Source organism: Heteronotia binoei, chromosome 10 (assembly GCF_032191835.1).
Source record: "Heteronotia binoei isolate CCM8104 ecotype False Entrance Well chromosome 10, APGP_CSIRO_Hbin_v1, whole genome shotgun sequence".
Taxonomy (NCBI): Eukaryota; Metazoa; Chordata; class Lepidosauria; order Squamata; family Gekkonidae; genus Heteronotia; species Heteronotia binoei.
In genome coordinates, this window is record NC_083232.1 from 56233686 (window position 1) to 56258603 (window position 24918).

Below are 24918 nucleotides of genomic sequence, written 5' to 3' on the forward strand. Positions count from 1 at the left end.
AGTAGCTGTAGTGTGATCTCATGAAGTTACGTAGATTTTTTACCACTCGAATAAAATCTAACTACAGAAGCCAGAGGTTTTTTTTTTCAAAAATTGCGGTGTGCTGTTAACTGAACTGTATGCATGCTAAACGCAACAGACACGTTACAAGATTCTCAATTTAAAATAGTGAGTTGTATGTTTGTATTGCAACCAAACCTCTATTTGGTTGTGTTGTGTCTTATTTGTTTTGGGGGATTTCCTAAATACTAAGGGTCAGTATAAATTATGGTTTCTCAAACAGATGCCATAGAAGCTGCCACTGGTGGCAAGAAATTGAGTCATTTTCTGCAATCAGATCTGGGGCAGAATCCAGTCAGAACTGAGTAATGTTAAGTTTCACTGGGTTTTTTGATAGAATAAAGTTGGAGTCCAGTAGCACCTTTAAGACCAACAAAGTTTTATTCAGAATGTAACAAATGAGAGAGCAAGTCAGAAATCTTAAGCAGGTCTACTGAGAATCCTACTCACATCTCCCAGGAAAGTGTTCTGAGGATTGCACTGTACATTCCTCTCATGTAAATTATTAAAAATGTAAGGCTGAATTGTGCTCTTGGTTTGAAAGTTGTAGCAGTATAGAAAAGTGTATCTGTATTTTGTCAAATAGTGCTAGTAGTTGGTTGGGGGCAGGTGAGGGTATAAAAGAGTCATATCGGAATTAAATGAGCATTAAACCAACCTGGATGTTGTGAATGTTGGTTTTTGCCATTGCTGTCTGAGAGAGATACACATGTGTGTGGCATGTAAATGGCCAAGAGCAATCACCGCAGGCTAAAATTGCACATGACCTTGAAGACATCCAGAGCTCTTTGAAATCAGGGATTTCCTATTTGCTGGAAGTACTGAGGACAACTCTGGACATGTAATCAGACATACTGTTGTAATTGCAACTAGTCTATGTGCATTTATGCAGTTTTTTACTTTCACCCTGGCATCTGGACAACTGCAGTTTGTATTTAAAAAAGAAAATGAAAGTTCTTGGTTGTAAAGTCCCTCAGTAGTGTTTAAGCAGTATGTGTTGAGCATAACATTTTAGAGGTCTGATCCTTTTGACTTTTGTACAGCTCCTCAGCACCCCTTTTTTTGGGGGGGGGGGATAAATGGGTCTTTGTTCTGATAGCCTATTGCTTGAAAACAGAATAAATATATGCATGCTTCCTTATTAACTTCCTAACTTATTCCAAGTGCAGAGTTTGAAATTCAGATCACCCATAGCTTTGTTATTATTTCCTGCAAATACTGTATGAGATATTTCCAGTGTTAAGTCTGTATTTTTGTTCTGGTAACTTTTGGTAACTAATGGCACCACACTACAACAAATATTGGACTCTAACAGAGAATTTAATAATGTGATGGCTCTCTTTTTGATATATTTAACCCAAGTATGGTTAATCTGCTTTAAACGGAGAACCAGGCTGTGATTTTGCATTACCCTTGATTGGGAGAGGTAGCTTTTAGCTGTTGCTATTACACTAATGGGAAATCTAGAAAAACATTGTAAGTAACTTCTTGCCACATATATTCTGCAGTCCTCAAACTACTTACTTTGGTGAAGTCTTATAAGGCTTCATAATTGTAATTGAGAGAGGATGCATTTTACATATCACTAAACACCTCCAATCAGTTTTGAGGTTATAAATAAATTTTTAGGACCTCAGTTCTACAGTTACTTTAATCTTTAGAGACAATGTTATGTTTTAAAGCAACATAACAGGGAAAAATTAGATTGAATGATCACAACTTTGTGTGAACTTGATAAATCTTTTTTTTTCACTGCAAAAGAAAAGCCATCATTCCTGAAAATACTTTATGCTAATTGTACATTTTTTTGCTAAATTGAACAATTTTTATTTTAAAGCCACATGAGAGAACAAAACAGTGACATGAATGATCATCTGGTTCTCTAAAATGATTTTACAGACCTGTTGAAAATGATTAATAATAATGTCCATGACATGAAACTTCTTCACAACTGTAAAAATACATAATTTGAGTTTGCCCGGGTAAATAAATTATATTTAAAATTGGCATTTGAAGTGACGGTCTACAACTTTTGTAGTGCCTTCTTCAGTGATGTAATTTTTAGAAAGACTACTAGGTTATCGATTGTAATTCAGCTCTTATGTGTATGCTTATCCCTGCCCCCTCGCTTCACCCCAGCCCCCCAAAAAGTAATTGATCCACATGGTAGTAACAGATGGTTAAATGGGAAAAAATGCCCTTGGAATTATTCTTATAACAGATGTTCTTAACTATTACCTTAATGTTTTTACTTACCTAAAATTCCAAATAAATTTAATAAAGATAACACATGTTTAATCACATTAGTATATATATATTGCACTAAAAACTGCATTTGGGCATAAATTACAGATAACCAAAAAAGCAATGCAATATTGAGGGGGAAATCTTAAAAGCCTGTTCAGATTTCTGATTTGTTTTTATTCATAGGATCCTCCAGAATCCAGTACTGCTTTCAGACAGTAGACTTCATCTCTTTGTACAAACCCAGCTGAGTCCAGAAGAGATTGAGGCATGTGTATCTGGACATACTAAATACTCTGTGGCTGATGCAATCCAGGAGTTTGCCTCTTTGAAACGCCGTTTCCCTATAGAACATGAAGAAAAGAAAAAAGAAGAAAATTATGCGGATTCAGATTCTGAGAGGTTACTTCCTTACATCCTACTAAATATACACACATGATAATAAACACACTTCACTTTTTTGTTGTTGTTGATGCAATACTAAGATAATGAAAAAATTAATTGACTGAGATTTTATTGAGCTGTGACAGCTCATCATAGGAGTCTTCACATACACCTCCACACTGAATTAATGAATGCAGTAGAAATTCAATTATCTGCATTCTGATTATGTGAATTTCATTTAGTCAGACTTGAATTATTCGCGTTTAAATTATCTCGGTAAAAAAATATCCAACTGCACTCCAAATGGCTAATTAAAAGTCCAAATTTCCTGTCTTTCTTTTGTGACTGGGGATAATTAAAGTTCTCCTCTGTTACTCAGGCTTTGAGTGTGTTGTGAAAACCAATTTCCTCTCTCTTTCTCTCTCTTCCCCCCGCCCCGTTCTCTGCAGTTCATCCTCAGGGCTCGGACACAGCAGTGATGATAACATTTCACACGGATGTAAAGCAAGCACGGTTCCTGAAGAACCCTGAAATATCAATGTATATTGCTATCACTAAAATGACAGATACCTTCCATTGTGGTTGAAAGTTTCATGTTACACTTCTGTCCAGTTGTCAAAGCTTTGTCTTTTCTGTTTGTCTGTTCATTGTATGCAGTAACAGCCCCTTCAATACTGAATCATACAAATATTGCCTGTACCTAAGTAAATGGGATTCTTTTACATGATTTCTATGGAATTGTACTAGATGGGGTAGGAGTAGGAATAAAACTATAATTAGATCCTGAAAACTATACTGGGGTGTCTAACTTCTGGAAATTTACAAAATCATCTGAATTTTTAAATGACAGTTCAGCTTCCCTTCCAGTCTGGTGTGAGCCACATAACTATATTGTAAAAACAAAATAAACCTTTAGGTCAGTACCTTAAATATTTCAACTTTTGCTCCTAACACTGAATCCAACGGTACAGCCATAATTAGCGACCACAATCCAGTGCAGAGTGAAGCTTGCTTAAGGCCATTTAATAACATTAGGTTTACACACCATTCAATCCTGTATTAAACCAGAGTCACTGGCTGTATAGTGTCTGTCTTTTTGTTCAGATGGGTAGCTGTGCTGGTCTGAAGCAACAGAGCAAAATTAGATAAAACTTTGTTGGTCCTAAAGGTGCCACTGGACTCAAATTTTGTTCTGTCTTTATTGTTACTGTTGCCAAGAAAAGTTTTTTTTACAACCTCTTGTTACAAAGTGATTGTAGTTATATTTTAAAATCAATTCTTCTTACAAAGATGTAGCAATAGGAAGGAGCATTTTAGCAATGAATATTAGAAATAACCCTCTGACCTAATAGAAGTTTATGGTGTTTTTGTAGAGGCACAATTAAAGATTCCAGCTGGGTAGCTCCATAAATTCATTCATGTATGTTTTGACATCCCCAGTATAACTCCTCTACTACCCTATCCAAAATGCATGTACTTGGAAACATTTTGTTCAAATAAAGTATATGTGTTTTAAGGACTAGGGGTGGGAGGGGGAAGAGAGCAGGTAGCTACTTTGAGCCAATCATTTTTTTTTTGGTCAGCATTTCCTAAGATAAACATCAAAGTGTCTGCAGGCAAAACTATATCTCCTGATCTCTGACGGAAACCTAGCAGCAAGATATGCTTAGAAAATTTAATTAAAGCTGCAAGTAAAATGGTTTGTATTTGTTTACAAAGGGTGAACAAAAGACATCCAACAGAGAAGCTGCCTGAAACTATGACAAGAAAAATTTACTGGATTTAAAAAATTGTTTATTTTAAAAGTATGTATATATGATTACTGCTAATTTGAAGGAATTTGTGCACTTTACATTCTATAAGCCTACTGATAATCAGTACATAAAACTTAAAAACCTCTTTATGCCAGAGCAAAGCCGTGAAGAAATGATTACTAGTGTGATCCTGCATGTTTACTCAGAAGTAAATCCCAATGACAACAATAGAGCTGATTTCCACTTAAGGATATATAGGACTGCATCCAGTTACTTCAGCCTAAACATCCTAAAGGAACAGCAAACAAAAAGCACAAGGACAAACTTCTGAAGGCTGAATTTATCTCAAAGCAACCAAATTCAGTTACAGATGCTTGGATTTATTATTATCTTTTGTACAGATCACATACTATAATATTGTGTTTGGTTCCTGTAGTTTTCGGCAGCCTTTCATGCTGCTTTTTTAAAAAAAAAGATGTTTTAAATGCCAAATATTTGTGAAACATTAGAATGCTCAATATCATATGTTCTACTGTTTAACATGCATGGAATGTTTGTATTTTGTCACATTTCAAAATAAAATGTTCTGTATTTAATTATTTACAATTCTTTAAATGCCAGTTACTTCATTTTTATATTTTTGGTATTTTGATTCTAATACATTTAGTTTTCTTACAAGACACTATGACTCCTTCATATCATGTCCCCCACTTTTGAATTAATTTTACATCAACCTAAGTTTCCCTCTTTCTACATTTTATCTGCATTTAAAAATAAGTTGTTTTTACCTTTATGTAAAATAGAATGTTTTTTTGAAAAGGGGGGAGGCATTTATCATCTTTGAGAACTGGTAGCAAGTAACTGAAAAATATAAAGAAGTTTTTTTCAGTCATTATGGTAGTTGGAGCAAAAAGGGGAAACGCTTTAAAAGCAAGCCACACACATCCTCTTGGGTTGCAAAAAACTTTGTTACTTGAAAACATACATCTTTTGCAAATATATATATATATATATATAAAAATATCCTTATTGCACTATTCCATTTTTTCCTGACATTTACAAAACTCGACACTTTTCCTCATAAAGCGATTATTCTTTTCAAGATGAAATACTGACCATATTTACATCTTTCCTCTCCAGCAGGACTCTCTCCCTTGCACATGTATAGTCATAATTTTGCAGAAGAAAATAAACCCTTTCCTTCTTGGTAGTTATAGAAATGCTAGTTCCTTTTGCAAGTTTTGCTCCACAACAGTGATTGTCTGTTCAATTATTTTAGCTGTGCTGTGTCTAATTTTGCTTAATCATCAAAAATTCCTGTATCAGTTGGTACTTCTTAGGAAAGGCCTTAAACGTCCACTGAAGATAAAATACGCTTTGAAAAATTCAAGTTAAAGTTAAAGCCTGCCCTTTTTGAATTGCCCGGAGTTCCCGGGCTTGGGGGCAGGGGAATCTACATCCATCCATTTTTTTATTTTGGAAAAATCTTAGGTTCGGATCTCACATTATTTTGCTCCTTTTTCTGTATAATTGACCCGAATCAGAAATGATCTGCCCAGACAGATCACTAGTCAGAAATTGGCCAGCTTCAAGTCAACCTCAAACAACAACCACTAGGAACACAAGTATTTGCGGGGGAAAGAAATCAGTTTTCCAGGATTGCGCTCTATCCCTTTCAAAATGCTTTTAATCCTTTCCCCCTTCTCGGATTCTGTGATCCGCAAAAAAAAAAAGACCTGCCTAGAACGCTCCATTGCTCAGCTATCTCCAACTCCCCCAAAACTTTTCTTCCTTATTGGTTAACTTCCGCAGGTGGTCTCTCTGACAGCAACAACACAAATCCCGATTCTTAAGACTTGCAGGCTTAAAGGTTTCCAGTCCACGTCCCCTCCCCTGCATGCTAAACTTTTCTCCAAACCCCACTCACCATCTGGCTTCACACTAGGCGCAAACCGAAGACTGCCTAGTCATCAGCAACCTCCCTCCTCCCCCTCTGCCCCTCTAGGCAGCCTTTGTACCACCTGGAGTAGCAGTTTGCTGCTTCTTACCTCAGGGCCTTGATCCACTCTTCCCCCCCACCCCCCACTCCACCCCACAGGCTGGACTTTTTCCTGCAGCTGCAAGTCCACACTGACTGCGGTCGTGTGCAAGGCGCTTGCTCAGCAGCTCGCTCTCTCCCTCCTCCCCCCACTCCCTGGGAGTCTGTGTGTTCCCGGCGCCCTCCATGCTCCCGAGCTCCGCCGGGGGCTGTTTGTCAGGTAGAGAAGCCAGCCGGCCTTGATCTCGTAACCCATAGCAACGGCCCAACTAAGAATAGGGGGAACAGAGCCTGCAGGGAAGAAGCAAGAGATCATCAGAGCCAGCAGCCCAGCGTTTCAAAAGCTGGCATCGAAGAGAACAATGAGCAAAATAATGTGATTTTTTTTTCTCCTCCAGATCACAAATGCCATACGGGGCGGAGAGCAATGCAGCAGCCTTTTCCCCTAAAGTAGCAGCGCTTGAGTGTTGGCAGTGAGAGGCTTTGATTTTGTCGGTTTGCGGAGAATCTCTCTTCTCTCTCCCCCCTTTCCCGCGACACATTGCAGATGAATGCGTGAAATGATAGACGTAGAAGGAGCTGCAAAATGTTAGGCAAATATGCGGTTGCAAAGCGGGGGAGGGGGGCATTCCCAGGCGCCGTCTTGATGGTAAGCTTTTGTTATGCAAAAGCCCAGGCTGCCGGCTGTCGCTGATCGGTGCAGAGCGAGGGTTGTCAGATGACTCCTGAAATAAGGGTCAGCGGAGCTGTGGGCCTTATTGTTTTCCATCCGCTGTGCGGGGAAGCAGAGCTGAAAGAAGGGAACGGTATGAATATGGAGCTGCGTCATTCTGGGCTAAGAGGAAGAACACCCGAACTTTAAGTTTGAAAAACAAGGGCTTTGGCAGGGCAGCACGATTGCAAATATAGGTAGCGCTGTTAGTCTGATGGCAAAAGCAGCCACGTGTTAAAAATTACATACATTATTCTCAAGAGGGATTGTTGTTTTGTTCCCAGGGCCTTTGGTGTTTTCAGATATGACAGGCTTTTTAAAAAATGAGAGGTGGGCGATGTCCCAATTTCTCAAATGCCACAGCCCATGGCCCGCAGCATAGCCTTGCAGAATTCCTTGCAGACTTTATTGCCTTGTCTTCATGACAGCGTCACTCTTGGTTTTCATTTTATAGGTAGGGAATTGAGGCTGAGGACACTTTTGTTTAAATTTGTCCAGAAGCAGGTCTCTGAAGAGATAACATATATTTTCTAGATTATTTTTTTTTAAATCCTGATTTGGAAGACCAGTCAATCAAATTTTAAATTATGGCAGCTGGTTGGGACACCTCAGTGGCATTATGACTTTGAGGGTTGAGGGACACAGATTGGTATAATCTGTCGCTGATCTAGGTGGCCCCAGACCTTTATCCATAGTAAGATGCCCACATGTTTTTATTTTTTCCTCAGATTCTTCTTTAGTCCTGCTCACTCAGCCTCTTGACTGGCTCTATCTCTTTAACAGATGGCCTTGGAGTGCAGGCAGGCTTGTGCCAAATGCAGACTGTCCTTCATGGTAAGGCCGCTTGAAAGGTAGGTTGCCAACATTTGTGGCAAGGCTTCTGCACCTTTTAAAGGCTGCATAGGAGGGAACAACTTAGCAGGTGTAAATCTTCTCCCTCACACATAGTGCAAAGGGAAGCTTGTGTTTGTCAAGCCAACTAAGTCACAGGAACTCTTGACAGGAAAAAAACCCCACATGTGTGCACATGGACAGAAAATGGACAAACCTCAGCAAAGAGTGAGATTGGGGGATATAGTTTACCTTACACTGTAGCAAACATGCAAGACTAAGCAAATTAAATGGCGGCTGAATAGGTTTTGTTATTACATAATGCCCCATTGTTTCAGTTTAAGGAGTCACATTTCTCACCCACACTATGCCATTGCTCATACTGTGTTCCTGTGTTTAGCCCCCATTATTCCTTACTGAAGTTGCACTGGCAGCAGAGGGAAACCAATTGACTATACAAGGGGAGGGGGGAAGTGCCTCAGTAGATGGGCAAGGATAGAGAAAATGATGCCTTATACAGTTTTGCTTCTATAAAAATTTATCAGGGTACAGCTATCCTGAATATAAGGCACAACTTCTGTTGTTAAGACTAATTAACACGTGGAATTCACTGCTTCAAGAAGTGGAGGTGGCTACAAGCATAAACAGCTTCAAGAGGGGATTGGATAAACATGGAGCAGAGCTCCAACAGTGGTTATTAGTTACAAGGTATAGATAGAACAGTGAACACTATGTCTGGGGCAGTGATGCTCTGTATTCTTGATGCTCAGGGGACACCATAATAGTGTTTCTGAAGTTCTGGCCCTCTTTGTGGACCTCCTGATGGCACTTGTGTTTTGGCCATTGTGTGATACAGAGAGCTGGACTGGGTGGGCCATTGACCCAATCCAACAAGGCTTCCTGTACATGTTTTAGAAGTGTCCTCCTTTTAACATGATCTAGAACCATTTCATGTGCCATTAAAATGGGGTGGGGAAGTTACATGCTATTTAATGTTGGTTTAAACTAGGGGGCCCCAATCTTTTTGAGTCTGTGGGCTTCTTTGGAATTCTGACACAGGTTGGGCACAACCACAAAATGGTTGCACCAGTGATGAAGCCAAGCACAAAATGGGTGCCACAGGAGGCAGAGTCAACTACAAACTGGCTGCTATAGGAGAGCATTTGCATATAATTGTAACAGTAACTTCGATATTTCAGGCAAGAGCTCTGCTTAACGGGGTGTCTTTTACAATAAATGCATTGTTTTAAAATATTGATTGCATTACCGTCAGTCACACAGTGAATATCCCTGTGCTGTGATGGTAGCTCCTGCAGAAGCTAATCAGAAGCCCTGCTAGGCAGAGGATCCACTTTGTCCCTCCCCATGCTCTAAAACTACTTGGTGGTTGCCAGGTGTCAGTCAGCACCATAGCATCTACAGGCACCACCTTGGAGACCCAGTGCACAAAAGGAAATGTAGAACGGTAGATGGTCACCATCTTAAGGCACTGTGGTTATTCCTGATGCACTTCCTACCATGACTGTCCCTTGAACATGTAAAGCAGATTGGCTATCTAGAAGGCTGATGCTGAGCAAAAGTGTCATCACTCTTGCAATTAAAAGGGATTATTCATACCTCACATGTCTTAAAACACCTTTACAGCAATGTCATCAGATGTCTTCAGGAAAGCAACTCTCAGTTTTCTCAGAGTTATCTCTGTTACCTCATCCATTGTCCTACAGTTGCTGGGTCATGCATTATGTCATCCATGAGATCACAGCCATGTGTGTAACTGACAAAACGCCTTAAGAAACATTATGTGAAAGCACTGCAGACTGTGTGAACCAGTAGCGGTAACCTCTGAACTCCAAGCCATAGGGCCCATACTGCAGCATTCTGTAGAGCAGAATTACTCTCAAGTTAAATTGCTGCTCAGCAAGCATGGCTTTCCCTTCTAGTGGAGGTATCTGTCTTGCAGACCCATAAAGACTAACAGGTTTATTGAAGCATAAGCTTTCATGGGTTAGAGCAGACATCATCTGACGTAAGAGTTCTGTAATGCTTTCCTTGGAAATCATTGCAAACTGTTAATTTGTCCTTTTCTAAAAAAGATGTTAAGGCCATAATCCAGAGCTATCTGCAGGCATTAGAGGTTTCCTGTCACTTTTCCTTTCAGTCATTTTACCACATAGCTCTTAAATTGCATGTTAAGTCTTTTTTCAGTATAGAGATTATTGTAAAGTGTATTTTGTCAAGTTTTTTTCACTGTGGGTTGTTCTAAGGAGCTAGGTTATCTTAAAAATAGATAAGGAAAAAGACGACAAAAAGAACAGAAAAATGAAGGTGAAAACTGTCTTTCTCTAACAAGGGCCGTTTTCCCACTTACCTTACCCCGGAGCGACGTCCCTCTTCACCGCGCTGCGTCTGCGCGGATTTCGCACAAACTGCTGCGCAGCACCAGGAAGAGCCGCGTAGTCCTGGGGCTTTTGCATCGCAAATGTAAAACGCCAAAAAGCAGGTTTACATTTGCGACGCAAAAGCCCCGGGACTACGCGGCTCTTCCTGGTGCTGCGCAGCAGTTTGTGCGAAATCCGCGCAGACGCAGCGCGGTGAAGAGGGACGTCGCTCCGGGGTAAAGTAAGTGGGAAAACGGCCATTCTGTCCTTTCTTCTGTTCCCTGTCATCTGTGGGCTCATGGATGGGGAGAGCAGCCATATAGGCCCTTGTGTTGTGGGGGGAGGCTTGGAATGAACTCTTATGTCAGTTTAAAAAATAGTTTAGGCCTTGTAAATACTTGAGACAAAAAATAGGGTAGGTTTACAATTTCTACTTCTGCTGTTAATGACAGTATTCTATATGCACAATTTTAATTTCATTTCTGGCATACAGTTGTTAGGGATGTCAGCCTCCAGACATCTCCAATGTACAGAGATCAGCTCCCCTGGAGCAAATGGATGCTTTGGAGTGTGGATGCTATGGCCACTGAGGTCCCTGTCTTCCCCAGACTCCACCTCCAAATCATCAGGAGTTTCCCAATCTGGATCTGGCAATCCTACAGTGCATCTTCAGCCTGTAGCCAGAGGAGACCTGGCAACCCTGTTAATATTCCTTTCTCCAAGTGGGGGCCAAAGTGGGTTACATCCTTCTCCTCGTCTCCATTTTATCATCACAACAACTCTGTGTGATAGGTTAAGCTGAGAGTGTGTGACTGGCCAAAAGTCACCCAGCAGGCTTCCATAACAATGGGAATTTAAACCTGGGTCTCTCAGATTGTAATCTGACACTCAGAGTACTACACCATTTTACATTGGTGAGAATCACTTCTGAGTGCCCTAAGATTGCCAGGTCCCACTTGTCCACCAGTAGGGGGTGGGAGGTAGATTTGCCAGAGCCATGTTGGGAAACTCCTAGAGATTTGGAGATGGTGCTTGAGGAAGATCGGGACCTCAGTGGGATACAGTGCCATAGAGTCCACCCTCAAAGCATCCATGTTCCCCAAGGGAACTTATCTCTAAAGTCTGGAGATGAGCTTTAATTCTGGTGAATCCCCTGGTCCTACTTGGGGCCTGGCATCCATATTGCCTGAAAAAGAACTCTGGTGAAGTGCCCCCCACTGTTATGTTTTATTGTCTTGGTTTTTAAATAAAGTATTATGGATTGTGGTTATAAGTTCCCTTTACCATGTTTCAGAAACTATTTTTGATTCTGTCCCGTGGCACCTTTAAGACAAGCCAAATTTTATTCAAAATGTGAATTTTGGTGTGGTAAAAGCACACTTCATCAGGCAGTACTATGGAATGGAAGTAGCAGTCCTACATATAGGGAGTAGGCAGTGAATTAGTAAGCAAAATAATGAAAATGTAGGGCTGCTAATTCCATTCCATACTATTGTTTTATAAAATATGCTTTTAGCACACAAAAACTCACATTTTGAATAAAACTTTGTTGGTCTTAAAGGTGCTACTGGACTCCAGTTTCGTTCTGTTGCTTCAGACCAACACAGCTTCCCATCTGGATCTGTTTTGATTGTGGTAAATCTTGATCTTGCCACAAGGGGGTGTATTTAGATGAAAGTTTCATTTTACAAAGCCCACTGGGGAAAAATAATGGTGGGTGTCTCTGCCAAAAACTGGTATGACAACCAGGATATCTGTTCATTGGTCAAGAATTCTAGAAGAGGCTAGGTATTCACAACCACTGCAGATCTTATGGCATCTTTCCTTTTCAAATGGATTATTTCCAACCTGGCTTTCGCCACAAAAAGCTATCAGTTGCTATAAAAAATTTATACACACAATATTGTCCCCTCCCCCATTTGCAATAGGAGAGTTAAATGTTTTCAGATTAGAGAAGGGAGTTGATTTCTAGGGTCCCATTCAACTAACCTCTCCCTCCCTGGATGCACTGCAGTGCAACAGCCTTTAATTTAATTTTTTTAACAAAAGCAATTACAGAAAAGTGCAAATCCAATGCCTGACATTTAACACTTGGCTATGGCAGCCGGGCTGCGCTTAAATGGGGGCTTTTCTGCGGAACAACAAGAGCCAAAAGGCCTTGTGTCATGGAGTAATGTAAGACACAATCTTGCCTGAAAATGCACAATGAATTGGGAAGGATTTATGTAATTAATTGACCAGTCTTAACCTGTTATCGTGATGTAAGGAATTTGGAACTCATTAATTTGGGCTCTGACAGATTTCATATTAGAGCTGGCAAATATGGATTGAGCTTCTTATTCATGTAGCAGCTGGAATTTCCATGACAGTGAGGATTAGTGAAGAAGACCTATTGCTGGAGTCAAACTGCCTCTTTTGTAATCAGCAGTCCTGCTCTGCATTAAAGGGATAATAGGAAAATAGAGCAGTGGGGGGAAGGGATATCACCCTGGTGATGGAGGAAAGGATGGTGGTTTTGCTCGCTCTGCTAATATTTATACTGAGCACCAGCTTTTGCAGTTGAATGAAAACATTAATTGCAATCATAAAGTGAGGGAAATTGGCGAGACAAAAGGGAAGGAGAAAAGGCAACCTTGAACCTGATATTGTTGCTCAGTTTCTGTCTGTGCCCCCCTTCTAAATAAAGAGGGTTATCCTTTTCTTATGGGCACGTAGAAATCATAGCTAAGGCAAAGCAAATCCACTTTAGTCTTCCAAGGATCAAAGAAGGTTGGTTGGTGTAATTGTTCAATAATACATGTGTTTATGTAGGATAATGTAGGACTTTTGGAGGGGAGCACATCATGCTAAAATACTGACAGCACAACCCTGCTTGAATAATTTTGCACAGGATAACACTAAAGTACAGGATTCTGCTGTGACACTAAATTTGTGGACTGCACAAAACTATATTCTTCACTAGCTGGGCCATAGCCATGATCAGGCATGCCAGATCCCTCTTTTCCCCTCTCCCTATTGCACTTTTTTTCTGCTTCAATGGCAACTGTTTCCCTAGTTTTCTTGGCTGCTATTTGTCTGATTTTTTTTTTCATTTGCACACACTGTTAAAAATACCCATTGCAGATTAATAATCAGGGCAGTCTGTGGGTGCTACCATATTTATTGACACAAGGAATCTGTTTTTAACATAGTGCCTGTATATATATACGAGCAGCATTTTAAAGAAACATGGCACTTGGCTGCAACTGGGGAACCAGTAACAGCCAGAAATGTCTGATGCAAAAATACCAGAAAAAGCTCTGGGATAGAAGCCAGTTCAGAGTACTGGACTTGCTGATTAACAGATGAATTGAGTTATAATAATATGGACTGTCAATTAAGGAAAGAAAGAAAGATTACTGGAAATAATTTACAGTGTAATCTATTATTTCCTTCCACAGTTCAGTAGATGTCTAAAATACATGGACTCCACAAATATGAGCTGACTAGGTAATCAAATGTCCAATTGAAGACCTTCTTATAAATGATGTTACAGCTGCTAGACTGCCTTCTGACTAAGGACACATTGTGGTGGATCTCTGTTCCACTGCATGAATATCCAAGTGTGTTTGTATGCTAAGACTCCTCTGTCCAGGTGTCCACAATGACCCTGTTGATAATGTTATGAGTGCGGCTGTCTTGATTAACATGAATGAGCCTGCCCTGTGATTTTGCCAGACAAAGTCAAGGTCAGCTGGGATTGGGCCAACTACCTTGAGTCGGTTTTTAGTAATGTCTGGATTAGATTGAGTAACCCTGCCTTGGAAATGTGACACTCATCAATTCATGAGATTGACAGAAAAAGTTTGTATCAGGTTTTGCTGACATGACAGTACGAAGAACTAAGTTCTTGGATACGAATTTAAGTTGACTGGGAGCAGCTCAAAAAAGCTGCAAAGAAATATAAAAGTGATTTGGAAATCTGATCTGGGATCAGCAGTTTTGCTGCCTTCTGTAGGAACCTTTTTGCCGCCTTTATGTTCTGCTTGCACATGTTTCAGTAAAACAGGTATGACAAATGCACCATAAATCTTCAGCGTTCTCTCAACCAAAATAAATTAAATATTATAGCATTGCCCTCTTTGAGCACAGTATGAACATAAAGCAATTCATGGTGACCTCATGAAATTCTGTCTTATAAGGTTTTCAAGGCAAGAAATGAGCAGAGATGGTTTCCCATTGACTTAGTTGGTGGTCTCCCATCCAAATACTGGCCCTACTTTGCTTCTCTGAGCTCTGATGAGATCTCGTAGTGTGGGATATTAGGGTAACTACAACATAGTATGAATACCCCACAATAGATGTAGTTTCTCCCTCTAGCCCTCCATCCTCCCCCTACTGCAGGCTCCCTAAGGCCTTGTCAGATGCTCAGTTTTGGTGCTTTAAACACATGTAATGAGAGCTTGTGCTGTACATGATCTTCCCAGTACTCACAGTCTCCATTTTGTGTGAATGGGAGAACACACATATTTTTCATGGATGTATAGCTTGACACATGTGAATACATTCCCTCAAAAATCTGGAGTCCCATTTGTGCATTCTAAAGCTCTACACATATGGAAAATGCACAGGTCCTATTCAAACATATTGTGAAGATCATATGTAGCACATGCTCTCATTATGCATGGTGTGATGGACTCAGGCAAATTAGCCTGGAAGCTGGGAACAGCCTTACAACGATTGGCTGGGCCGCAGCTATGGAAACAGAAATAGTGAATTGAGAGACGCTTGGAGGGAAATAAAACGCCTCAGGATTTTAGATTGAGTTCAGTTGGAGCTTGAGTGCTGAACAGTGAGGTAAAGACTGAGTACTTAAGCTGAACAGCTGTTGTGAAGTAACTGCAAGGAACTGAGAGCAGCCAGTGGGGCTGAGTTCCTTGAGGAGACAGAACTAAAATAAGCTTCTGTCTGGGAGAGAGTCTGTAGTCAAAATGGGGTCAAAACCAGGCACCTTTGTGAGGAGGAACTCTCAGAGGATCTGTCAGCACAACAGGGCAGACTCCTAGTAAACTGAGAACACTTAAACACATTGAACTTTTTCACACAGCCTATGTATTCCGGTATGGAAGCTGGTCAGTTACTGAACAGTAACGGGTTTCTGCTGGCATTTCAGACAGACCTGACTCAGGGGAGGGACGGTGGCTCAGTGGTAGAGCATCTGCTTGGTAAGCAGAAGGTCCCAGTTTCAATCCCTGGCATCTCCAAAAAAGGGTCCAGGCAAATAGGTGTGAAAAACCTCAGCTTGAGACCCTGGAGAGCCGCTGCCAGTCTGAGAAGACAATACTGACTTTGATGGACCAAGGGTCTGATTCAGTATAAGGCAGCTTCATATGTTCAGTAACTGGCTGCTACCGGAATACTCTCACCTTTTCACACAGTCTCACGGCTGTCCCGGTAGTGAGGCATGCCTGAGTCATTACTAACAAAGAGCAGCTTCTTCCAGTTTTCAACCCCTCCTTCCGGGTTGAAATCGGTATGGGACGCTGTGTGAAATGTCCAGTATCTAATCCGGGAGCAGTTTTCGCACCTTTATTTGCCCACCGGCGCACGATCTCCGGCTTTTTTTTGGGGGGGGGGGAACGTCGGGCTAAGATCGCTATAGCGCAACAGCATCACCATAGGGATGCCTGGGTTCCATTAAGATGCCAGGGATCGCCGCCGCTGAAACTTGGTAACAGGTGCCCCATTGGATACGCAGTTCAAGTGGGAGATCAGGGCACTAGGTGTTGGTCTGTCACCTGTTGCTATCACTTCCATGCCCACACAGAAGTCAAGGGAATGCGATTGGTTTGTAGGTGACTCTGAGGCACATTTTTTTTGGGGGGGGGGGGCTGTTGCCACCTGGAGAGGGGTTGCCCATAGGGCAGCAGGTTTCAGCGGGAGAACAGACCAACAGTGATTGGTGAGACAGATGTCAGGCTAACCCAGCCTGATGTGCACCCATCCATGCCCACAGGCTATTGGCTGGAAAGTGACTTGTGCCAAGCTGCAGCAGGTATAAATGTCAGGGGGGGGGGGAGTCACAGATTTCTGTGGGTTGTAGTTGGTGAATGATTTGTGTGGAAGGCTATTGTTCTATTAGTTCTATTGTTCTAATAGTCATGGTTTCCATCACAACAGTATTGAGACTTCTTATGGAGGTGGTGCAGGTGATGGTCAGTGCCACTGCTGCTTTGTCCAAAGTGCTTCTGCACCATCTATCTATGAGGCGCAGGTGGAGGAGGAGGAGGGTAGCAACTGCAATTAATGTACCAGTCTTAAGCCCTGAACCCTCCAGGTACAGCAGGAGGGCATCTATGAGGGCGCAGTTACCTGTCATTGCTGCCCATACAGTGCCTAGATGCTGGTGGGTGAAATCATGGAGCAAGGACTGGTGGAACAGCAATGTAATGGGCACCTGGACTGATGAAGACTGGCTGGAGAATTTAAGGATGTCTCAGGCAACATTCTTTGAACTTGTTGGCACCCTGAGGCACCATTTGGAGCGGCAGGACACACACATGAGGATGGCAATGCCAGTGGAAAAACGAGTAGGAATTGCCATCTGGTACCTAGCCAACACAGAAGTATTTAGAAAAATCAAAGAGCAGTTTGGAGCAGGAGACACAATGCCAGTGTGTTTAGGGCACCTAAGCTCTGCAGAGCAATGGATGGTGGGGTGTTTGCTCCTGGGTCCCCCACCATCACAGTGAATTAAGTTACCATTCCACCCTTAATGCTGGTGGATGGGGCATATCTGTTAAGAAGGTGGCTGATGACACCCTACAGAGCCCCCACTGAAAGGAAGGAAAAACTCTTCAACCAGCACCTTTCCAAAGCCAGGATTGTGATGGGAGTGTGCGTTTGGTAGACTCAAATCACAGTGGAGAGACCTGACAAGAAGGATCCCTCTGAAAGAGGAGGACTTCTCCCTAATTACAGCAGCCTGTGTTATGCTCCACAACATATGTGAGGAAAAGGGGCATTTCACAGAGCCACTGGACTTAGGGGAGGAGAGAGTACTACCTGCCCCTCCTCCTAAAGTAGTGTCTGACTATAGGCACAGAATGCAGGGGGAAAGGGTGTGGACTGCCTTGAGAGATTTAATTTGCAGTGAATAAATAAATGTATGAAAATATGGTATGAACAAAACCTTTTCATTTTTGCACTAACCAATACTTACTTCAAACTTTCTGTTGCATTACTAACTGGCTTCATTTTAACTGCATTTGCTTGGTTTCTACTAACACAGTTCCAATGCGGAAATGTTTCATTTGAGGAGGGGGAAGTGTTCAGTTTATGTAATGAAATAAAAGTTTGCTTTGTGTTTTACACTCATTGCTTTCTGATTCTCTGTCATTTTATCACTTCACTGGTATAAAAGTTCTATAGCCTGGGGAGACCAGGGATCTCTGTGGGGTACAATGCCATAGAGTCCACCTTCCATAGCATTCCCTTTTTTCCTGGAACCTTATATCTTTAGGTAGAAGATGAGTTGTAACAAAAAGGGCCATTTGCAAGGCTGTAAGAAGTTGTTGTCATTGGGAAAACATAGGGGGCGGAATCCAGGCAAGCTGCAAAAGTTAAGGGGAGGGAAACAAATAGGCAGCCTGTTTACCTGTTTCAAAAGAATGGATGGTAGGGAGTAGAGTATTTTAATATCAGAGACTCTTACATGCAGAGTCTGGTACATGGCAGGGTAGGGTGGGGCAAGAGAGTTTACAATGCCTGGCAATCTGAACATTATGGCAGGGCTGGAAGAAGCAGCCATGAAAAGAGAATGGGGCAGTAAGGGAGAGGATACAAATGGACACTTTAAAACATAGGCAGTCTTCCTTCCCCACTGGCTATTGTTAAAACAAAGCTTGAGTTCAGTGAAACTCTTTCAAGGTATGAGCTATGGTATGCGAAAACTGGATCCCAGCCACCTTCCCTGCCTAAGAAGCAAGGGCTCCCAGGTCTTCCCTGGCTTCGGGTGAGGGATGGAGGGGAGGGTTGCCAGATAAACATTGGAAAAGTCCTGGAGATTTTTGGGTGGAACCTGGGGAGGACAGGGACTTAGAGTCTGTCCTCCAAAGTAGGACAGGGAATGACCAGCCACCCTGTGTCTCCCGGCCGGGTGTGTGTGTGTGTGGAAACGGAGATCTTTCCCGGTCCTGTAGCCTGGCTGCAGAATGACAGGGAATGATGCATCTCCCAGGGAGCGGGGAGGGGGGGCTAGCTGCAGAATGACCAGCCATCCTGCATCTCCCGGCCATATGAGCCCCATATTTACAAGGGAATGACTTCAGTGGGGCTTACATAAAGCAGGAACAGCCTTAATTGTACAGCAAGGGGGAGGGGGGATGCAAGTGTCAAAACTGACTACTTGGGATATTACTGTTTTGGAGTAAAATGCTAAGACCTAGTCTGAAAGGGGGTGAGAGGGCAACCCTACAGACTATCCTGGCACCCTCGTTGGGTTGGGAGCAGCTCCATGGACTCTCCTGGCATCTTGGTGGGAAGCGCTAGCCCTACATCGGGGTGGAGAAACTTGTTTAACCGAAGAGCCACACAGAATAAAAGTCAGATGTTTGATAGCCGCAGGACATGAACGTCAGATGTTTGAGACCTGCAAGGAAGGCAAATAGATGAGGGGGAGGGAGGTGGAAACATTACAACTTTAAATGCATTCTCCAAGCTGCCAAGTTGTTTGTCTCGGAGAAGTGATTTAAATAGAGAAATGCCTCCTCACACAGAGACGCTCAGTAGCAAGGCTAGGGGGAGACGGAGGGGAGGGGGAGGCAGACCAACTTGAGTCTGGGAGAACTGCAGCAACAAGAGCACAAAAGAACATAGTAGCAAGACTGCAAAAAAGTCTATGTACTCCTGCTTAGTGTTAGCAAAGACACCTATGAAATGGAAAAGTTGTGGCTGGGAGCTTAACCTTTGAAAGATGCTAGGAACTTGGAGATGTGGCTGTAGTAAATTTTTCAGGGCTTTTTTTTTTCTTTCCCAAGAGTGCTTCCCCACCCTATAGCCCTGGTGGTGCTGTTGTGGTGCTGTTGTGATACAATGCTATAGCAATCTTTGCCAGACGTCCCCCCCCCCCCAAAAAGCCGGAGATCGCACGCCGGTAGGCAAAAACGGCTGGCGCTGGTGGAAGCGAGATAAAAGCGGAACAGTGTGAAATGGCTCACTTCAATCACAGAACCCTACCGGGAAAAAAAACATGTCTGAAAACTCCCATCCCAGTCTCGGATTATACCGACTCCATTCCGGTTTCCACCGGTAAGTGTGAAAAGGCCCTTAGAAAGGAGGACTGGATTCTGGTGGCTAGAAGGGAATCCCAAGATTCAGACTAGGAATCTAGCTGGATGGGTCACACAGGAGTGAGGGGCTGGAAATAGCACTCAGAAGGTATGGATCCTGTATGCTAGTGTGAAAGTCTGTGAGGGGAGATTGATCTGGCACAAGTCAAGTCCTCAGTGTGTATGGAAAAGAGTGTGTGGACTTTTATTATTTTTATGATTTAAAGAAGCCCGAGCCTAGGGCTATTCCATCTCTGCTAGTATTCCTAGTGCCAAGTAGGCACTGCCTGCCTGTCCAAAGTTCTTGTGTTTATAAAAAGCCTGCTTGTTTATAGTTTATATTTTAAAACTATCTTAGCCTGATAAATCTCTGGAGTTTAGAGATTATTTTGATTTCCTGCCTGCCAACTGATCTGTTTTACTATGACTAAGTAATATTATTTTATCCCTCTTCCTTACCTTTTGTGGACCAATAAACATTCTTTTGTGGTTTTTGGCTCAAAAATGTCTAGTGCCCAGTTTTTATATTTCTGACAGGGTTTTCAGTGTGTGTGCCTGAGGTACTGAGGAAAGGTGACTGGGGAAAAAATTTATAGTGGTCACTCTCCCAAGCTGACCCTGACCGGTTCCTCACACATGGACTGTGCCAGAACTATCTGAAAAGGGCTGTGAAGACAGAAGATAATTCATAAAACTGATAGAGTAGTTAGGTATATCCTTGGTGCAGATGTACTACAGGTGCTGCTGGGAATCATATACTATTTACTATTATTTTTTCTAGCCAGAAAGAAGCCTTGATTTATTTTGCCATAATTATTAGCATTTCAGTTGTATTGGTGAAGGGTTGGAAGGAAGAAGTAATAACAGTAGGTTGTACGCAGTAGTTGTACGTGTAGCATCAGAAGGATTTTCTTTTAGCAAAGTTTGTTAAGAACACTGCAGTGATGCTAATATCAATAAATATTCTTAGGCCTGGTGTCTGAAAGAGCACAATCAGTGTTGGTTAGGGGGACCCACTATAAAGAGACTGACTTATAGTTCTTAAGTCCTGCTTACTTCCTTATTGACACAAGTATTTTCACTAAATCGATAGGTATTACTTCTAGAGCTGAAGCTCCTTAAAAAGAAGAGAAGGAAAAACTTTCACTTCCATATAATGCTCGAATAGTAGCTTAGGTCTCAAAACACCCATATAAGAATTATTTTCTGTGCTGAACCACCTCTTGTAAACTAGTTCATCTTGAATATAAAATGGAGGTTATGCTATTAGAAGAGTTGTGACATGGTTCTCTTTATTCCAGTGAAAGCTGATCTGTGGTGAAGCATCATCAAGCTCTAGAGAAGCAAACATATATGTGTAAATATAGGATAGCTGCAGTAAATAAAACCTGAGATCTACACTTAACAATACAGTAAATTTTGAAGATGCAGCAACTTCATGGTTTAGGTAAATGTGAGTATGTATTAGGTAGACATTTGGTAGACAGAGTTACATAGGGATATTTCTAATTTTGGTTTCTTATTGTGAAAAATTAGCAGGTTGCCAACCTTGAACTTCAGGAATGGGAGTTTAAGCATGGAAAGTCTGAGGAGAAGGAGATCAGCTGCTCCTGTCACCTACACCTGTTATTGCGTGATCAAGTTTTCTCTTTCCTTCAGGGTTTCAAAACAGTTGGAAAGAAACTCAAGAGCAGATGCATGCCTGCATTAGGAAACCAACATGTGAACCAGACCAGCAATGTCTTCTCTGCTTTACAAGAACTTTGATGGAGGGCCATATTTGATGACCCCCGTTGTTTTGCAATTGCAAATCTTCTTTTTCATCCTGGAGCTTTTAGTGGGGGAGAAGCTAGGAGAAGTGTTTGAGATGCGTGCTGAGTACAAGCCAAATACTGAATTATGATAAAAGCTTACCTTCCTTGGTACTAATACAGAAGTGCATCTATAAGATTACCAAGCAAGTTCTAAACCTTCTTCACTTGACCTGTAAAGCATGTAAAATATATTTTTGTAAAGAGATCCCAGACATCTTGATAAGCAGTGAAGTAACAATTCAAAATTTTGTTAGGAGTTCTAACACATTGCAGGATCTGATTATAACCTGAAAAATCTGCAAGGGGTTCATGGGTAACCCTACCTTTATAAAGTCAAGGGCAAAACTGTTTTTGTTCAGGTCTGTAAAAGTTTCACTCTAATCCCTACTAGCATTACTGAAATATGTAGTAATATGCTCCCAATTGGGAAACACCTGTGGAGATTTGAGGGTGGAGCCTGGAAAGGTTGGAGTTTGGAGAGGGAGCTTAGCAGAGATGTGATGCCATGGAAGCTGCACTTTTCTCCAGAGGAAGTAGTCTGGAGATCAATTTCAATTCCAGGAGAACTCCAGGCCCCACCTGGAGGTTGGCAACAATTATAGTCAGGTCCCATTGCCACCAGGGGGTCTCAAGCTCGCGTAACCAGGTGCGGGGTTGCAGCCATTGTCAAGTGATTCTAGTTCACAGCTGTGTACTGTAAATAATACATAGTAGCTCCTCAGAACTGTTAGCCATGGGATTATGAGCTGATTTTCCCTCCTGATTAATTTCTTGCTCCAAGATGCCAACTAGGCAGTTTTACCAAGAAATGTCAGCTGCAGAGTTGCTTTGCCTCTGTTACTTCCATTTCTACACTGTAAAGAATTAACTGTTGGGGCGCTGTCATATGCCTTGTACAACATATATTGCAGCATGAAGGAAGAATTTTAATAAGACCTCAAAGGGGCTTCCTGCCACGTTTAGCAGAAAGGTTTCCTATGAAAGGAAGCATAAAGAAACTCCCAGGAGACAGCGGGAGAAAACCCTCCCCCGGAGAAGGGCCTGTGCCATCCCATTTTATTGTCTATATGTCACTACCGCACTCACACAAGACAGGCTGTTCTTTTCTGCTGTAGCTAGTGTGGCTAAGTGTCATTTTCTTGGTCAAACATCTTTATTTCATACTTGTTACAAGGCCTTAACTAGTTTGTAGAATTCCATATGTTGGCTACATATTGGCTTGAATGGCCATGTTTCACCTTTACATTAAGTCACGGCACATGTTTGATGATTAGATTAATCCATAGCCTATCAGACGGGAGGGGCACTCAAATCACAGTCTCTATTATAGAAGGAGGAGGAGGAGGAGATTGGATTTATACCCCACCCTTCACTACCCTAAAAAGTCTCAGAGTGGCTTACAATCTCCTTTCCCTCCCCGTCCCCACAACAGACACCCTTAAGGTTTAAAGGGACCGTGCACCTTTAAAATGCCTTCCCTCCATTTGGAAATAATGAAGGACAAGAACACCTTCTTTTGGGGCTCATAGAATTGGACTCCCTGGTCCAGTCTTTTTGAAACTTGGAGGAAGGGGGGTGTTTTGAGGAGAGGCACCAGATGCTATGCTGAAAATTTGGTGCCTCTACCGAAAAAAAGCCCCCCCCCCCAGAGCCCCAGATATCCACAAATTGATTCTCCATTATACCCTATGGGAACTGGTCTCCATTGGGTATAATGCAGTGCCCAGCCCACATTTCCCTCCCCCCTCTCTATTCTCTGATAACCCTGAAGTGTGGGAGGGGCTTCCATACCAGGGGATTCCCTGCCTCCAACCAGGGATTGACAACCCTGGTTCATGGCTATTTATACCTGCTTCATGACCACGTTGTTCTTTTCCCCTTAGAATTGATATGGTTTTTAAGTGGTATTCATACAGTATCACTGTGATGCTACTGCCAGATTGGCCTTTTTCCATCTGAGGCGGGTCAGACAGTTGGTCCCGTATCTCGCCCCCCACAACCTGGCCACAGTAACCCATGCAATGGTGACTTCCAGGCTAGATTATTGTAACTCTCTTTACGTGGGGCTGCCCTTGACCCTCCTCCGGGAACTCCAGCTAGTGCACAACACTGCTGCAGGGATGTTTACTTCATCGCCTGTATGGGCACAGATCTATTCTGTGCTGTGTGAACTGCACTGGCTACCCATTGAGTACCGGATCTGGTTCAAGGTGTTGGTACTTACCTTTAAAGCCCTATACGGCCAGGGGCCAGCATACCTTCGGGCCTCTCCCTGTATGAGCCCTATAGGTCCTTAGGATCAGACACTCAACAACTTTTAGTAATACCCAGCCCCAGAGATGCCCATCTGGCCTTGATGAGGGCCAGGGCTCTTCAGCCCTGGCCCCTCCCTAGTGGAATGAGCTTCCCCTGAAGATCCGGGCCCTGTGGGATCGGCTTTAATTCCGCAGGGCCTGTAAAACAGAACTCTTTCACTAGGCTTTCAGCTGAGGTACTGGGCATCACGTTACTGGCCTCACCCCCTCATCCCAGCGCCACATGATCTGCTGATCCTGGACAATAGGTCACGTCTGTGAGGTGGAATCTGCCATCTTAGTCTTTGTAATTTTATATATTTTAAATTGTTTTTTTACTGTTGACTGTTTTATGATGTAACCCACCTGAGCCTGTTCTACAAGAAGGGCGGGCTAAAAATCGAATAAAATAAAATAAATTAAATGGAAAAGTAAAGTAAAGTAAATTTGCAAGTAGCTTTCTTGGTTCACAGGGGAAGCCCATCCCAAAACTGGTGGTGGAAAATGCTATCAAATCACAGCTGACCTATGGTGACCCTGTAGGGTTTTCAAGGCAAGAGACATTCGAAGGTGGTTTGTTGCCATTACCTGACTCTACATTATTACTCTGGTATTCCTTGGAGACCCGTCATACCAAATACTGGCCAGGGTTGACTCTGCTTAGCTTCCAAAATCTGACGAAATCCAGCTATCCATGTCAGGATATCCCAAAACTATGGTATTATGATTTTTTTGTTTAGGACCAACCAAAATACAATGTTTTGTGCAAGCTTTTGTGGTACCCAGAACTTTTTGTCAAGCTGGATATTAAACCCAAAAGACTAAGCTGGAAGGAGGAGAAGACGGATGGGGGAAATTGTTTACAGCTTGGTGGACAAGGCCAAACTTTGCAGTTTCTTGCATTGGAGACCAGAAGGTGTTCCAGACATCATTGAATTATGAAGTGAAGGTACAAGTCACATTTGAAATTGCAGCTAAGGCTCATGGGTTGAAAAAACAAAAAATGAAATATTGTCCTTAGAAAATAACAAGTGCAAGTTTATCAGAGCAAAAGTAAAGGTGTGATATAGTCTCTTAGCTGCTATGCTACAGCCTTCCCCA

General features: G+C 42.3%; 1 protein-coding gene and 1 long non-coding RNA gene across 2 annotated transcripts in view; one reads left to right on the forward strand and one right to left on the reverse strand.

Moving 5' to 3' along the window:
• SNX10 (sorting nexin 10) overlaps positions 1–5036 on the forward strand; it is a 51428-nt gene extending 46392 nt beyond the window's left edge. Inside the window, exons 6-7 of the mRNA XM_060248677.1 lie at positions 2491–2706; positions 3138–5036. Of these exons, the coding sequence (XP_060104660.1) occupies positions 2491–2706; positions 3138–3219 (298 nt within the window). The 3' untranslated portion in view covers positions 3220–5036. The remainder of the gene's footprint in view (positions 1–2490; positions 2707–3137) is intronic.
• On the reverse strand, positions 1863–6847 carry LOC132578552 (uncharacterized). The gene is made up of 2 exons (XR_009555891.1): positions 6491–6847; positions 1863–2648 (listed from the first exon to the last, which is right to left on the reverse strand). It is a non-coding gene; the product is annotated as an uncharacterized LOC132578552 (long non-coding RNA).
• Positions 6848–24918: the final 18071 nt, after the last annotated feature.